This window comes from Cetorhinus maximus, chromosome 9 (genome assembly GCF_964194155.1).
Source record: "Cetorhinus maximus chromosome 9, sCetMax3.hap1.1, whole genome shotgun sequence".
NCBI lineage: Eukaryota > Metazoa > Chordata > Chondrichthyes > Lamniformes > Cetorhinidae > Cetorhinus > Cetorhinus maximus.
The window spans coordinates 94,256,216-94,272,278 of record NC_135887.1 but is presented as its reverse complement, the minus strand read 5'-3'; the positions used below and the strand labels follow the sequence as shown (position 1 = coordinate 94,272,278).

The 16,063-nt window shown below is 42.7% G+C and overlaps 1 protein-coding gene across 1 annotated transcript in view; it reads left to right on the top strand.

Moving 5' to 3' along the window:
• otog (otogelin) overlaps positions 1 to 16,063 on the top strand; it is a 322,018-nt gene that overhangs the window by 253,435 nt on the left and 52,520 nt on the right. Inside the window, exons 37-39 of the mRNA XM_078549607.1 lie at positions 4,921 to 5,003; positions 7,174 to 7,360; positions 9,211 to 9,431. Of these exons, the coding sequence (XP_078405733.1) occupies positions 4,921 to 5,003; positions 7,174 to 7,360; positions 9,211 to 9,431 (491 nt within the window). The remainder of the gene's footprint in view (positions 1 to 4,920; positions 5,004 to 7,173; positions 7,361 to 9,210; positions 9,432 to 16,063) is intronic.

Below are 16,063 nucleotides of genomic sequence, written 5' to 3'. Positions count from 1 at the left end.
TCTTGCATGTGTCTTACCCTGAGAGGGTCCACTGCTGACAGGTTCTGGTCATGGACTGAAACCTTGGACTCGAGATAGGACTTTCCTGGAGCAGGCAGGTACATTACTTCAGTTTTCTTTGTGCTAATTGTAAGGCTGAAGTTGTCGCACAAGTTGGAGAACAAGTCCGTGCTATATTGCATGTCCAGCTCTGAACCGGCAGCTAGTCCACAGTCACCAGCAAACAGCTAGAATTGCTGGAACAGTAGGTGTTAGTTCAAAAGAGTGTCACACTCCAAGGCTCTAACTTTGGAAAAACATTGTTTCTAGCCTTTATCTGAAACCAACATTGTAGCAGAATTTGCTAAATGCTGGTCAAAGTTTGGCTGAGGATCAGAAAACCCAAGAAAGGGCTACCTGCATTAATAAGTAGCATGTGTTATGGCCTTGGTGCAGACCATTCACTTTTAAAAAGAAATTGGAACTCCCAGTTATTAACTGAAAGAATCGCTGCAGAAGATTTTGCATTTTAAACAAAAAACCTTTATTCTGCAAGAGTTAAACAAAGCAAGTGCTATAATTTAGTACAATATTTTGTAAACACTTATTCTTTAAGCTAGAGAATCTCAACAGAACAATTTCTCTTCTACATTTATTTCCACCTAAGAGTTCCCCTATACTCTTGAGCATCTTGAGGGTTTCTTCACTTCTCCTGGGACCAAACCAAGGTGTGCCATAGCTCTCAGGAATTCACTTTGACTCTCCTCAGTGTTCCTCTTATTTCCCGAAGTATGCAATTTCTTGGGGTCCTTCCACTACCATCAGGCTAGGTGACTCTCCAACTCTCCTTAAGCACCTCATGATTGTGGCACCCCAGCTCAAGCATGGGCCTCACTGCACTATTGCTCAGTTATTCTAAAATCATAAAACACCATTGCTTCTGAAAGCCATTTGCTTCTGGTCAAAAGCTCCTGGCAGACTTTTTTTCCATTTCTCAAAGCTGCTTCCCAGCTCCAACTGCCTGCTTCTGTGAGAAAATGCACAGATAATACACCGCCAAAAAACAAAATCTCCCTGCAACCTATCCCCACAGCAACATGGCACACATGAGATGTCCCAATGGAGATTAAAGTTAATTACCTCCCATTCCCAAACATTCCCTTTGTCCTAAACTATATGAATAATTTAAACCCCTAATGAAGCCAACTGTAGGCATCTCATCTCTACCAAGAAACTCAGAAAGGGCTCACCCATTGTTCAGTGTTTTCCCACTTCCACTGCTTATTAAATAAACAGAGGCCAGCCTTTGAACCACGACCATTTTAGGTCTGTTTAGCAAGCTCCCACCGGGGGTTTTCATTTATCCTTCCTTTTAAAAATTTCAATCCCCAAACTAAAAGTTGTACTCCTAAAACATATGAATCATGAAATTAAATATTTTTACAACAGGTGTAAGGCACACCATCAATCCTGCCCATAGGAAACATATTTACCATTCTGAAGCTTAAAAAAAAGTTTCAAATCACTTATGTGTGTTTGAAGCTACATCTATTCACAAAGAAGGCTCTGTCCTTTGCAAACAGAAAGAACATGGCCTTGCATTGCACCTTTTTCAACTGAACAAAAGCTTGAGGCTTAATTTCCTGTCAAGATCCATCTGGCCCCTTATTGGTTAAGCTTCTCACAGACCAGCATGCAATGTCTGCAGTTTCTGTGAATTTTCCACCTATATATAAGTCAGAGGATATAGATACATTATGCAACAGAACTGTGACTAGGAGTTGGGATTCTTCCTGCTTAGCTCTAGTTAGCTCTGCAAGCTAATGCCGTAATGGGCAGGGCAATCCTAGGTGGACACACACCAAAACTCTATACTGCTTTTAGATAGTTAAATTCCACCTGATCCCTTGTGCACACTTGGGGTGTCTGACAAACTGTTTGGGCCTGAACTCCCACAGAGTGGCAATCAGAGTCAGATTGCCATTCCGTTCCTACATTTTCCCCTTCAAATTTTCTCGATCCTGTCTCGCCTGACCTTCCGACTCAGGCCTGGCAAGAACTGTGCAGGGCAGTGCGTTCCCGGGGCCTTCTGTCAAGAGGCAGACACAAGGAAGCCACGTTCCCTTTTTATTCCCCGGCTGCTGTGAATCAGGTGAGTTTAAAGGTCCGGCCACTTTCAAGCCAGGGAGAAGGTAGGTTTGTCAGGTAAGTGGTTAGAATTTGGGGTGGTGGGGTTTGGACAGTCAGGGTGAGGGGGATTGAACAGTTGGTGGGGGGGGGGGGTTGGGGGTTTGGACAGTCGGGGGAGGGTCGGTCAGTTAGAGGGGCTGGAGAGTTTGGGGGAAGTCAGACAGTTGTGGGGGAAGTCAGACAGTTTGGGGGGGCAGGTCAGACAGTTGGGGGGGTTGGACAGTCAGCATGGGGTCAAACATTCAGGAGGTGGTTGGAAAATTGGAAAGTCGGGTGGACACAGGTCAGACAGTTGGAGTGGGGTTTGGAGAGTCAGTGGGAAGGCTGGGCAGGGATCTGGACAATCAGGTTGGAGGGCTGGGCAGTCAGAGTTGAATTGCCATTCCGCTCCTTCATTTTTCTGATTGGGGGAGGGGGTTTGGTGATGTCGGATTAGTTTGGTCCTGGAGGGCTAGTTGGTGGTTGGCAGGAGTCCTGGAATGGGGGAGTCCCATGGGGTGTTGTCGGTGGTGGGGATGTGGGGGTAATTCCCTGGGGGTTTTGGTGCTTTGGGAAGTCCCATGGAGGTTGTCCTCTGGGGATTCAGGATGGGGGGAATCCAGGAGGGAGTCCCTTGGTGGGGAGGTGGGGGTGGGGGGCTGTCCAGTGGGTGTTCGAGGTTTGGTGTGGGTCTATACAACGGTTACTCGAAAGCCAGACGTGGTTTTAATTCTTCTAACTTTTTCTGGGTAACTATTGATGTAAGACAGTTGGAACCACTCTAAGTTTGTGATTTAAATTGTATTTTCAGGTGGTTCCAAGAGCAGGGCATCGGAAGTTTGTATTCCCCGGGCAATTGCCGTGCAAACCTTACCAAGGAACATCCTAGTGGCGGGGGGCTGATTCCCCAGCACATCTTTGGGGTACTACCCAGTTACACTGCCCTAGAGCACGAAAGTTACGCCTCTTGTGACCTTTCTGAACTTGGGTAACTGCAGTGTCCTTATGGGAAGAGACTGTGAATTCTGAATCAGATAAACTGCACTCCTATTGATATAAATTTCTTGTAGCTTGATTCAGTCATTTAAAACATAGCCATTGATTTCTGTATATATCAGATGCTCAGCTGACAAAAAACGATGAAAAACATTCCTGGTCTATCCTCCTCTTACTGCACTGGGGAACCAATTACATTTTGGTGTTTCCTATGAATAAAAATGTTGGAAGAATTGACTTTATTACAGATCTACTTGTCGCAAGTTCTCAACATGTTTAAAAGTACTACTGGTTTATCTTAGTAAATTTCTTCAGGTTTTTATTCCAGTATTGTTCAACACTAGCCCCTTCTATGTCACACTCGCAATAATGATTCTAGAGTCTGTTCAATGCTTTCGTCCATTGGAAAGCTTAATTAACTAGAGAAAACTCCTGAGCAAACAGCTCACCTGGGTTCCTCTTGACTGCTGCAGCACAGTTTATGACTGTTTAATGCAGCACCGGGTGCTGCTCCAATTAGTGGCTTGCTGATGTAGTGCATTCAGAGGTCTGCAAAATAAATCTTAATCTGCATGATAACATTGAAAAACTTTAGGCAATGCTCAGTTAGTCACTCTGTAAGGAATATTTTTAAACAGGTTTGTATTAACTTTGAATCTTTTCGATTGTCAGTTTCCTGATATTTGCTCATTGCTTGAGGTCTGCTGAGAACTAATGAGAGCTTGTTCATTTTTTTTATTTGAAGCAATGTTGGCATGCTTTTGGCACTCTGGGGCAGGCTCAGTTACTGAGCAACATCGGTGACTTTATCGTTATCAGAAAGCAATCAGGAACAGATTGCTTCTCTATTTAACGGTCGCAATCTTGCCTCCGAGTCTGAAGTTCATGGTTTGAAGCTCTCACTCTGGAACTTCAGCTTACAGCAAGAGCTGATACTTCAGTACATTACTTCATATCAAGAACTTAATCCAACCCTTAGTATTTGAAGCATGAAAATTTTTATGAAGTCTTATGCATATGTGGACAAAAGATTCCGGGACACTTATGATTTTCTGATATTCACGGCCCATAGGTTTCCTATTGGTAGTACACAATCGTAAAACCAGCATTATGGTGTATTTCTGGAATTTGTATGTAAGTTAAATTTTCTTTCTAAAATGGTTTAAGATATGATGACCATTGCAAGCAAGATAAGTATGTAAGTTTATTACTATAACTTGTTTTAAAATTGTAAAGTCAGTATGAGGCATGAAGCATGCAAAACATACAGCACAAAAATAACGACCTTGAAGAAGAATCAAAAATCAAGATTGCTTTATTCGCGATTAATACAGGACCATATTTAAAAGGAGAAAATGGAGCCTTGGATATAAGCACAAGGCTCTCCATTCTGACAAAATTGACTTAATTTTATTTTTCTGCTAATGATATTTTAGTGGAATTTCCAGCATAAACATTATCCTGCAGAAACAGAAGTTATCATCCTGTGGAGAAATTCAATATAAGCCTCTGGAAAAAGTGTACCAATTTGGTTTTAGAAAACAGTTAACCAAAGTATCAGTGACAATTATTTTAATGGTTTGCAGTTGATCTTTATCCACAGTTTTTAGTCCTGTTTTTCAGAGTGAACATACCCAATGGCAATGAAGTAAAGAGAGTGTTCATCAAATGCTTATTTAAATTGTTTGGCATCATGCAGATTCATTTTCAAATAAAAGATTGAGTGTTTAATCAACATGTTTCTTTCTCATCAGACCACAATGATCCAGCCCCAAGTGAACTCCAGCATTCTATGTCTGACAAAGCTTAACATAACTCATGGATCAAACTATGTCATTATTGATCGACAGTTAAGAAGGGTAGGTTTATTCTCTAATTTATAATTAACTGCATGTTTTTAATGATTCTCAGAATCACTGCGCAGTGCTTCCAGGTAATACAAATAATCATGGTGCTGCAGTTCATGTGAAGGACTACCATTCCTAATCACAAAGGTGCAGTATAGCAGGATCTCCTGATCTGAAGATGTCTTAGTTCCTGTATATTAAAAATTTCAACATAAATCTGGTGAAAATTAACTGATGCTATAGAAATGTTTCCCTATGAGCACAATAAACCAGTAGGTATTATTTATAATTTATACATGACCTGAAACATAGTAATACTCAATTCATAACTTAAAGGGCAAAAGTTTTGACAAATTCAACATTAATTGTACAAATATGAGATTTTTCTGATTAAATAGATGATCAAAAATTAATTACAAATGCCAATTACCTTAAATCTGTGACCTCTGGTTACCGATTTTCTTACCATTAGAAATAGTTTCTCCCTATCTGCTCAATTAAAACCTTTCATAATTTTGAACACTCCATTAAATCTCCCCTTAATCTCCTCTGCTTTAAGGAGAATAGCCATAGTTTACCTAATCTGATACCATTTTTGTAGAATATCTCCTCTGCACTCTCTCCAATGCAAAGACATCATTCCTAAAGTTTGAAGCCCAGAATTGGACTACTCTAGCTAAGGTCTAACCTTTGGGGAGGCAGTGGAGTAGTGGTATTGTCACTGGACCAGTCATTCACAGGCCTAGGGTAGTGCTCTCGGGACCTGGGTTTGAAATTCACCATGGCAGATGGTGAAATTTGAATCCAATAAAAATTTGGAATTAAAAGTCTGATGCCGATTGTCATAAAAACCCAGCTGGTTCACTAATGCTCTTTAGGCAAAGGATGTCTGCTGTCCTTACCTGATCTGGCCTACACGTGACTCCAGACCCATACCAATGTGTTTAACTCTTAAATGCCCTCTGAACAAGGGCAATTAAGGATGGGCAGCGATGCCCCCAGTGTCTAAATCTTATAAAGTTTTAGCACCATTGCCTTCCTTTTGTATTGTATGCCTCAATTTATAATACCAAGGAACTCAAATGCTATTTTTAAAAGCAATTTTAGCAAATTACCCTGTCAGCTTCAAAGATTTGTGGCGATAAACGCCCAGATCTCTATGTTCCTGCATCTCCTTTAAATATTAAATATTGTAGGCTCTACATGCTGAGTGGAAGGCAGGCGCTTTTCCATATAGTGGGTGGAAAAGTCATGCTAAGCTCCTGCATCCCTTAAAGCCTCGGCCTACCATTGCTCCTAACTCGTATGTCTGCATGCACGCTTCCAAACAGCTGCCTACGTAGCACCAAAACAAGAGGGGTATAGCTCAGCGGCACGTTTTCTTAGCCAGGAATGTTTGGGTTTGAAAGGAAAAACAATGGGTTGAATTTTCCTGTGAGCATCCAGAACCCCACATCTGGACCATATTTGGATCCCGAGCCCACGCTTGTACCATCAAGGAGCCCGCCGGCTCAACTTTAAGTGAAGCTGGCTCTTAATTGTCTGGCTCACTGTTCACCATCCAATTAAGGGCTGTGAGCGGATTCCCAAGGTGGAAGGCACAATAAGAAGGCCTGCAGCGGCAACCCCACTGGAAGAGTTGGGAGCTGCTGAAGCAGAAAGGCAAGCGTGAGGGTACATCAAAATGAAGATGATGTTGGAAGTGTGCTGAAAATTTAAAATTATAGAAAGCCATCAGTGTGGAGTGGAAATTTCTTCACAGGCATATGGCTAAAGATGCGGCCTTTTCATACTTGTGGCTCATTCATTAGGCCTACAAGAAGAGGCACCAAGATGCCTCCAAACTGCCGTTGCCAACCTCTGGACTCAGCGGGGTGCCAGTCTTATGTGGGAAAATGCTAGCAGGTTCTGAAAATGGCTCCTCAGTGGGGTAGAGGTAGGAAGGTTTTCAGGACCCATCACCCTTCCTCCCAATTAAATGACCCCTCTACCAAACTTGCCACAGGGAAGGCTTTTTGTAATAGTTGCTAGATCAGTTCCACAATACAAGGTGTGTGATTTCCAATCTACTCAACTACATTTTCAAGCAAACTTTCATATTACAACTTTTTAATTGCACAATTATGATTTCTAATTGTCATAGAATTGTACATAAAATATATTCCTATTTATATTCCTTTAGCTGAACATTAATTCGAGGTTTGGCTACACTCCATTCCGAAGATATGATTTTGAAATCATAGATACTGGGAGCATGTACACAATCCTGACTCCAGCTGGTATAAACATACAATGGTTTCACAGTACAGGAATTATGGTCATCGACGCAGGCACACCCAATAAAAAACTAGCTTCTACGGGGCTGTGTGGTATGTAAGCACTGGTTACTTTACACTATGTTTAAATTCGGTTGATAGGTGTTTTACATAAAAAGCAAAGAATAATAAAGGAATTTTGTTGCAAGCAGCAATATGATGGGCCCAATTTTAAAGCAGGGGGTAGGTGCAGTGTTTGTGAGCCATGAGATGGATGGAATGCCTGGGTTGCTGGGAGCTGAAGACCTAGCAGATCTTAATGGTCAGCCCTTATTTGCAAGAGTTCTCATGGATCCTTAGCTGAACCCAGTCAGGTCCTGGCCAGCAGGTAGGAGCAATAGTCAGCCGCAGGTAGCTGTGGCCAGAAACCTGTGGGAATAATGGGCTGGCTTTAATGGCCACGGCGGTGGGTCCACCCACCAGCTGAAGAGCCAGTGGCACCCCCACCATGACCTTTCCCTGGAACTCCGATGCAATTTAAAGCCAATCAGGCTCTTACCCGCAGGAGTGGCGGCCACTGCGGATGATGCAGGAAGCCCAGGAGGAGGAACATTGCTGGTAGCCCTGGAACCCAGGTAAGTGTGCATCATCGCCAGAGTCAGTCAGGTAGGCACCAGTGGGGGGAGGAGATGAGGGTCAGCTTAAAGAGTGGTGGTGGGAGTTTCTTCCGGTGGGGGCAGCCTTTGCCGCTGACACGACATATGTTGGGCATAGCACAGGGTGCCCAAGCAGAAGGAGCTTCCTCCTCAGGCTGCAGGCAGTTTGTCAGGGTATATATCTGGTGGCTTGCCACATGGCATGTTACCCGCCTGCCACTGGTAGAATAACACCAGCAGTGGGCTGCAGCCCTTAAGTGACCCTTTATTGGTCACTTAAGGGCCTCAATTGATATAGGGGCAGGAAAGCCGACCTCGACCTTCCCCATCCTGGACTTAATTAGGGGAGTCAGGAAGGTGATGGGCAATCCACCCACACCTTCTTATCTATTAAACGGCTCCCTGACACTCATCATGCTCCTGAGGGATATTAAATTTTGCCCACTGTGGTTTCACATTTTAAAAGGTTTGTATTGAATTATGCACTACTCAGAAATAAACTTGTTTAAAAGAAATGTATTGGCAATCTTATTTAAGGGTACATAAGTAGAGGAGTATGCATACCTGCAACATTGTTATACCATAGTAAGGCGTGTGTGGAATTTGTACTTCAATGGCTATTGGATAGTATGCTTTTGTGTGTTCATTTTTTATGTAGGGGTCTTATGTGATAAATGTAACTTTTGGCACTAAATTATCAACTGGGGAAAATTCAAGTTGACAACTCAAATGAACATCACAAATGTTGAGATTGAAATTTGCTGCTTTTTGCCAATTCAGAATGGGTAGATTCTAAATTAAAATTGAGTAATTAGGTTGTTCGGTTTTATTTTGCTTATTCATTCAAACATGGTACGTACTGAACTGAATACCTTTTTGATGTGTTTGTGTTTAGTTAATCAAATATTTGGTGATTTTATAAGTTAAGTTCTAATTTCAGCTAGGTACAATTTTTGCCTATATATGTGTATTCATGAAATGTAACATATCTATGAGTCATCATGCAACAGTGCTCTAAATGTAACCATTGAAATTATATAGTATTTAGATACTAGACATTAAACTAGATAGTGATATCTTAAAACAGAAATAGTTTATATCTGATTTGGTAATATTTGAAATCTCGGCAGATTTATTAAATTTAAATACAATTCAATGTCAATATATTTCTTTATGTATAAGGAATAAATATCCCCAATGTACCCTGTGTATAATATACCCTACTATTCCCTGCCTTGCTGCTTGATAACACAAAGTATTATTCATTGATTTGTTGAGTTTGTATGTGTACATGTATCACATTTACAGGCTACTGCGATGGAAACCCAATAAATGACCTTATCTTGAAAAATGGCACAGTTCTTAAAACAGATGATGACCCAGTGACCTTCATTCAGGGCTGGACAGTAGCCAGCACAGAGATTGGTATAAAGATGACCCGACACCTAGAGGTTAACTGTTCTACAAGCAACTGCTCCGAATGCTTCAGAATGCTTCAGAGTGAAGCTTTTGCCCTCTGTCATACACAAGTATGTAGTTTAAACTTATAACAATCCCACAGAAGAATACACTACAAAATTTCCAGAGTGTCAATCCTCACTTCTTCACCACCATGTTGTGAGAATTATAGGATTCCTCTTGTCCTTCCATCCCGTTCACCCATTTATGTCTGCCAGGTCATCCTTTATTATTTCCACCATCTACACTGTCATCCCACCAATAAGCATTTCTTCCCTTTCCTTATCTCTGCTTTCTGAAGGGACTTTTTCTTCTAAACTCTTGTTCACTTTTCCATGACCACTGTTTACAGTTAGCTTTCCCCAGGCATCTTCCTGTACATCTGCAGAAAATACAATACTTGTTCATTTTCCTCTGAACAAATCATGGCCAAAGGGTCCTTCCTTCTGGTTCAGAAATTTGCATTCGCTTCTCCCAATTTAGTATACTATATTTGCTGCTCTTCTTCTTTAATAAATACAGATTGAGTAACCGCTTAACAGAACATCTTGGGCTGAATTTTTGTCTCCCAATGCTGAGCAAATCCACGTCAAGAGGATGAAACAGGAGGCATGCAGGGCCCCATTTTTAAATTTCCCTTATGATTCTTGCTGTCCAGCATTTTCACTAGATCGGGAAATGTGGCCGGTCATGAACTGACCATTACTTAAAGTGACATTGGCTTTGCTATTTAAATGCCTGCCGTAAATTCAAATTTTCCTGTCATTGCTATTTTCACGTAGGCGGGTGGGTTCCTGAAGACTGTGGGAACCACACCAGGTAAGTCAGTTTGTGAACCTCCAGGGAAACCTGCTTTGGAGTCAGGAACCTTTTGACAGTTAAGTTTAAAAATGCTTGCCAACTTCAACTGTCACAACGTAATGGTTTTTAATGATTTGAATAAGTATGTTTTCAGTGCAGTGATTGGTCACAGGACTTTACCCTTAAAACCTAAGAGACCATTAAATTGACCAGCACTGTTTAAAGATTCAGACGCATTACAGTCCTTTCTCCAGGGGACCAAGTCCTCTTCTGCATTCTACATTATGGAGAATCAGATGTGAATGTATGGAGGGAAACATGTGGCTTGATTTTAACATTGAATTAGTGTCCTGACATCTGTACCTTTGAAGCACTCTTCCAGTATCCATTAGGCACCGAACCAATGAGCCATATTGCAAATCTGCAAATCTTTGAAACTCTCATTAAATATATATTAAAAAAACAATCAGGCATTCAACATTCTTTTTGGAAAAAACTTCCACCTCTTACATTCTCATAAAACTGTCAGCCAATCTTTTAATCCTGTCCAAGTAAACACATAGGCATTGAAAAACCACTTCAAAGAAAAATCAGGTTATTACAAGGTAATACAACTGTAAATCAAACAAAGATAGCAGTATTCTTGCTACTGTGTATCGACAGCAGGCTGAATAGATAGCTAGACAACTGTTTTGCCAGATGGCCTCATCACGTATTCTTGGCTGAGCTCTAAGAATGACTAATGAACTTAGCTGGGTAGGGGGTGTTTGCACAACTTGGAGGGAGCTACAAGCTTTGTTTGATTAAGTTTTATTACCTGGTAATAACTATCTTTCTTTGAAGTGTTTTTCTGATGTGTTTATGGGTGGAAGAGATGTGAGATGTAAGGGCTAGAGGGCCAAACAACTGTGAATTGAACTGGGCTGACATCCCGGTAAAAGGGGTAGGCCTTCTAAACTGTTGACCTCATCATCCTCCCGCCTCCGCTACCACCACAGGCCTGTCTCTGGAGGCAGTGGGCCCAACTTCATTCCGCCTCTGCCTCCCCGGAAGAAAAATATAGTGGTTGGGGGTCTCCTTAAATCAGCACAGAAGTGACAATTCACATGAACATTCAATAAAGATTGCATGAAAACGTAACACATCTCATTCAGGAATAATGTCTGTGTCCCTATCTCCTCTCTAGTCATCACATTATGAGAAACATCTGGCTGGCCACGACTGTTACATCTTTTACTATGAGAGGCCCTAACAATTCTCAATAAATACCACCAATTACAAGGAAAAAATTATAATGTGAAATTTTTTATCAATTCCAAATGAAATGCAAAAATCACCAGTGTCACCTTAGTGTTCATATATTTTTCAATTTTCAATTTAGAAACATAGAAACTAGGAGCAGGAGTAGGCCATTCAGCCCTTCGAGCCTGCTCTGCCATTCATTATGATCATGACTGATCATCCAACTCAATAGCCTCCTCTCGCTTTCTCCCCATACCCTTTGATCCCTTTCGCCCCAAGAGCTATATCTAACTCCTTCTTGAAAACATACAATGTTTTGGTCTCAACTGCTTTCTGTGGTAACGAATTCCACAGGCTCACCGCTCTCTGGGTGAAGAAATTTCTCCTCATCTCAGTCCTAAGTAGTCTACCCCATATCCTCAGACTGTGACCCCTGGGTCTGGAATCCCCCACCATTGGGAATATCCTTCCTGCATCTACCCTGCCTAGTCCTGTTAGAATTTTATAGGTTTCTATGAGATCCCCCCTTATTCTTCTGAACTCCAGCGAATATAATCCTAATCGACTCAATCTCTCCTCATATGTCAGTCCCGCCATCCCAGGAATCAGTCGGGTAAACCTTTGCTGCACTCCCTCTATAGCAAGCACATCCTTCCTCAGATAAGGAGACCAAAACTTCTTCCACTTAGTCTAATTGCAACCCTATCATCAGCAGCTGAGGTGGGGGCAATCTGCTCAGCGTCCTTCCCCATTGCCTTAGATGACCGGGGCAGGCATGCTCTGGAGGGGTGGAGCCTTAAGGACTCCAGCCTAATGAGGGGTCTCCTGCACTGGTGCAGGAGCGTTCTCCTCAGCCTTGCCTGCTGGTGCTGTTGGGGTCAATGGTGGAGGGGAGTCCTGATACGAAGGCCCAGGGGCAGCTGGCATACGCTCCTCCACCATGTAGGTGCACAATGGCACCTCCCTGTCTCACTGAGAGGAAAGGCTCCTGGAGGGAGGTCTAGGGGCCTCATCCCCTTTCACCTAGGCACTGCTGCACTGAACCCAAGGCTGGAGTGATGGAATGCAGATCAGAGTGCCTATCAATCGAATGCTAAACCTGGCTCTTCATGGTGATTGCTATCCTCTCTATAGATGAAACTATGCGCTCAAATGCCTGGGATATGGTAGAACTTATGGCATGCATGGACCCCTCCGTGCCCTACACAAAGCTGCTCATAATCCCCCAGCAACTCCATCATGTTTTCCCCTAGCCTCTGCTGCATGCCCAGCAGGCTTCTTGTATCCTCTCCCAGAGGCCCATCATCAGCATGAGGTTCAACAGGGGCTTAATCCCCAGCAGTCTTCTGATCATCTAGGGACCTGGCTGTTACAATCTCCCTCAGCTGCTGGGACATATCAATGGTGTGTTCACCAGATTGTGCTCCTGGATCTACAAGTAAGCCCTCCACGGATCATGCTGGCGGAGGTAGATGATGAGGCAGATGACGATGCATCATCTGGGGCACTGGCTGCTTGGTCCCCAGAGTTGGAGTCTTCTGGCTCTTGTCTTGGCTGTGGACTGGGACAGCGGGTCTGCTTGTCCTGCATGACAAAATCCAGAGTTAGTAACATGTCTGCATGTATCCCCTTTACACACACTGGCCTGTCATTCACACATTGCATCCAAGTGAGTGCAAAAGGCAAACTTCTGGAAACTTTGGCCACAATTGTTTAACTTAGAGCTTAACGTCCTTGTTTTTGTACTCTATGCCTCTAATTTTATAGCCAAGAACCCCCTTTTTTTTTTTACAATCTTGTAAATAGGTCCTGCTAGCTTCAAAGACTTGTATATGTGATCCCCAGATCTCTGCATCGTTAAAAGATACCCAAAAGATATGGGCGGAATTATACGTCAGTTGGATTTTAGGGTCCTGCCAAAGTCAATGGACTTTTGAACGGCTCACTACATTTTATGGCTCTGAAGAAGAGTCATGCAGACTCAAAACGTTAACTCTGTCTTTCCCTCCACAGATGCTGTCAGACCTGCTGAGTTTTTCCAGCATTTTTTGTTTTTGTTTCATACACAATTGGCTCCTTGAAGTATTAAGAATGACCATCTGGTAGCCCGTCAGAAACATTGGGCAGAATCTTCGACTTGGCGAGCGGGGGTGGGCCCTGCTCGCTGAGGCATAAAATGACCCACGGTGACAACAGGCTTGCGTCACGACGTCTCTGCGTGTCATTCAGATTTTCAGTTCGGTGGGCGCGCACCCAAGTCAGCTCCGTGCCTGCCGAACTGTCAAAGGCCTATTGAGTTCAGTTAACTATCAATTAAATCAATAAACGAAACTGCCCGTCCAACCTTAAAGCTGGCGGGCAGGCGAAGAGCCCAGGTATCCTTCACATTTTTCATGGAACCTCATCCATGGATGGGATGAGGTTTCATGAAGGTTTTTAAAGGTTTGAAAAATTTTCAATAAAATTGATAGACATGTCCCAGCTCATGTGACAGTTTCACATGAGGGGACATGTCCCAAAAAATTTATTTTCCCTTTAGGAGCTTTCTCAGGGAGATTTTTGTGCTCTTTAAGAATGCAGGCCCTGACTCAGGCAACGCCCCCCTGTGCAGGGAGCGGCCAGCGCTTCCGGGTATGCATCACACTTGGTTGCCCTTAATTGGCCCACCCACGTAAAATGGCAGCGCCCAGCGCAGCGATTGGCTGCGCACATGCCCACACCCGCTCCCGCACAACCCCCCTGACGGGGATAAAATTCTCCCCATATACATAAGGTTATTGAGAAGCCAGGTAACTTGATGGTCACATTGGAGACACTTAACAGATTGCCTAACTCAACAAAAACAGGAGATATATCCTTTGATCTACAAATTGACTTAATTGACAGCAAACTTGAAGATGGTCTCCAATTTGGTACATTTTGTACAATGCAAATGCCTGCAGTTACAAGAAACAACGAAAGATTCTACTCTACAGAAACTGTGGAAAACCATCATTGAAGGATGGCCTGATCCAATTAAGCATGTCCACGAACATGTGGGACTGTTTTGGCCTTTTCGGGACAAGCTAGGCATTTCCTAGGGAGTCATTTTTAAAGGCAAGCAGATTATCATACCTGAACCTTTGTGACCTGATATTCTTCACTCACACAGGGGCATAGATTGGACGAGAAGGCTCACAAGGGAGGCAGTCTGTTGGCCTGGTATGAATAACTGCATTGAAGTCACCGTCAAGATGTGTGAGGAATATCAAGAGCATATGCCAAATCAGCACAAAGAACCATTGATTCCATATGAAATCCCTACCCATCCTTGGTCCAAAATTGCATCAGACATCTTTCATGTCCATGGCACTGACTTCATCATTAATGTCAACTACTTTGCCATTATTCAACAATTGCACGATATGTTAAGCACAACAGACACACACACTCTCAGTTCCATTTTCAGTTTATTTGGTGTGCCTAGAGGAATCATTACAGATAACATTCTGCAATTCATTGGTAAATAATTTCAGGATATGTGTGAAAAGTGGAATATTGATCACACTACTTCTTCCCTTCATTACTCTAGATCTAACAGCCTAGCTGAACAAATGATTCACATGGTGAAATCTCTAATTCTCAAATATAGACAGACCAAGCAAGATCTATACATTGCAATGTTACACCTGAGAGTGACACCTTTAAGTGCAACTATCCCATCACCAGCAGAACTCATTTTTGGCAGACCAGTACATACCAATTTACCCACTCTTACCCATTCTATGCTCTCAGAAACTAGAGAGTAACTTTTAAAACTACAAGAGAGGATAGCTGACGTGCATGATAAAAATGCAAGCACAGAAGTGCCAAGCTTACAGTTGGGACAACAAATTTGTACCCACGATCACACAGAAGGTATGTGGCAACCAGCCGAGGTGACAAGGGCTTGTTCAGAACCAAGGTCCTATGAAACCATTACACACAAAGACACAATGATGAGACACAACAGAGGACAAATCAGGCCCATTCCTGCTCCACAACCACTGTGCAGTCCTATTGTATTGAGGACAAGATCCCAAATGCAACCAGGAACAGCATCCAGGAATGACAATCCCACAGATCACTGTGAATAATTAAAGAGACCTCCAGCCAAGTTTATCATTACAAGATCTGGACATACCAGCAGATTACCTTTTGCACTTTACAGATTCATAGATTCATAAGTCTATGCACTTATGTAATGGTAACTAAGCATGAACATGTATCGCCAATAGTTATACTTGTTTGGAAGGATGAAAGAATCTTTATAAAGAAAGGGGGTTGTTGTAATATGCCTTTATGGAATAGCAGCATGACATCACTAGAAGGGAAATGTGTCATGTGATCCAGTCTTAGGGCAGAATTTTCCATGCCCATTGGTGTTGGGCAGACGTGAGCGGACAACATGGCGGGAAGACCAAAAATTGGTTTCACTATGTTATGAAAGTAGTTTGCGATCGTCTGCTTCACCTATCAATGGTGGGTCGCCTTTCTGGCGCTGACATCAGGAACATGGTTTTAATACATCTGCATATCATTACAAGCCCTGCTCAAATTTACCACCCGTGTCAGTGGGAAAACACACCGGTGCTGAACATATATTGACAAGTGTGCCATGCAGAAGTCGGGACTTACCTTG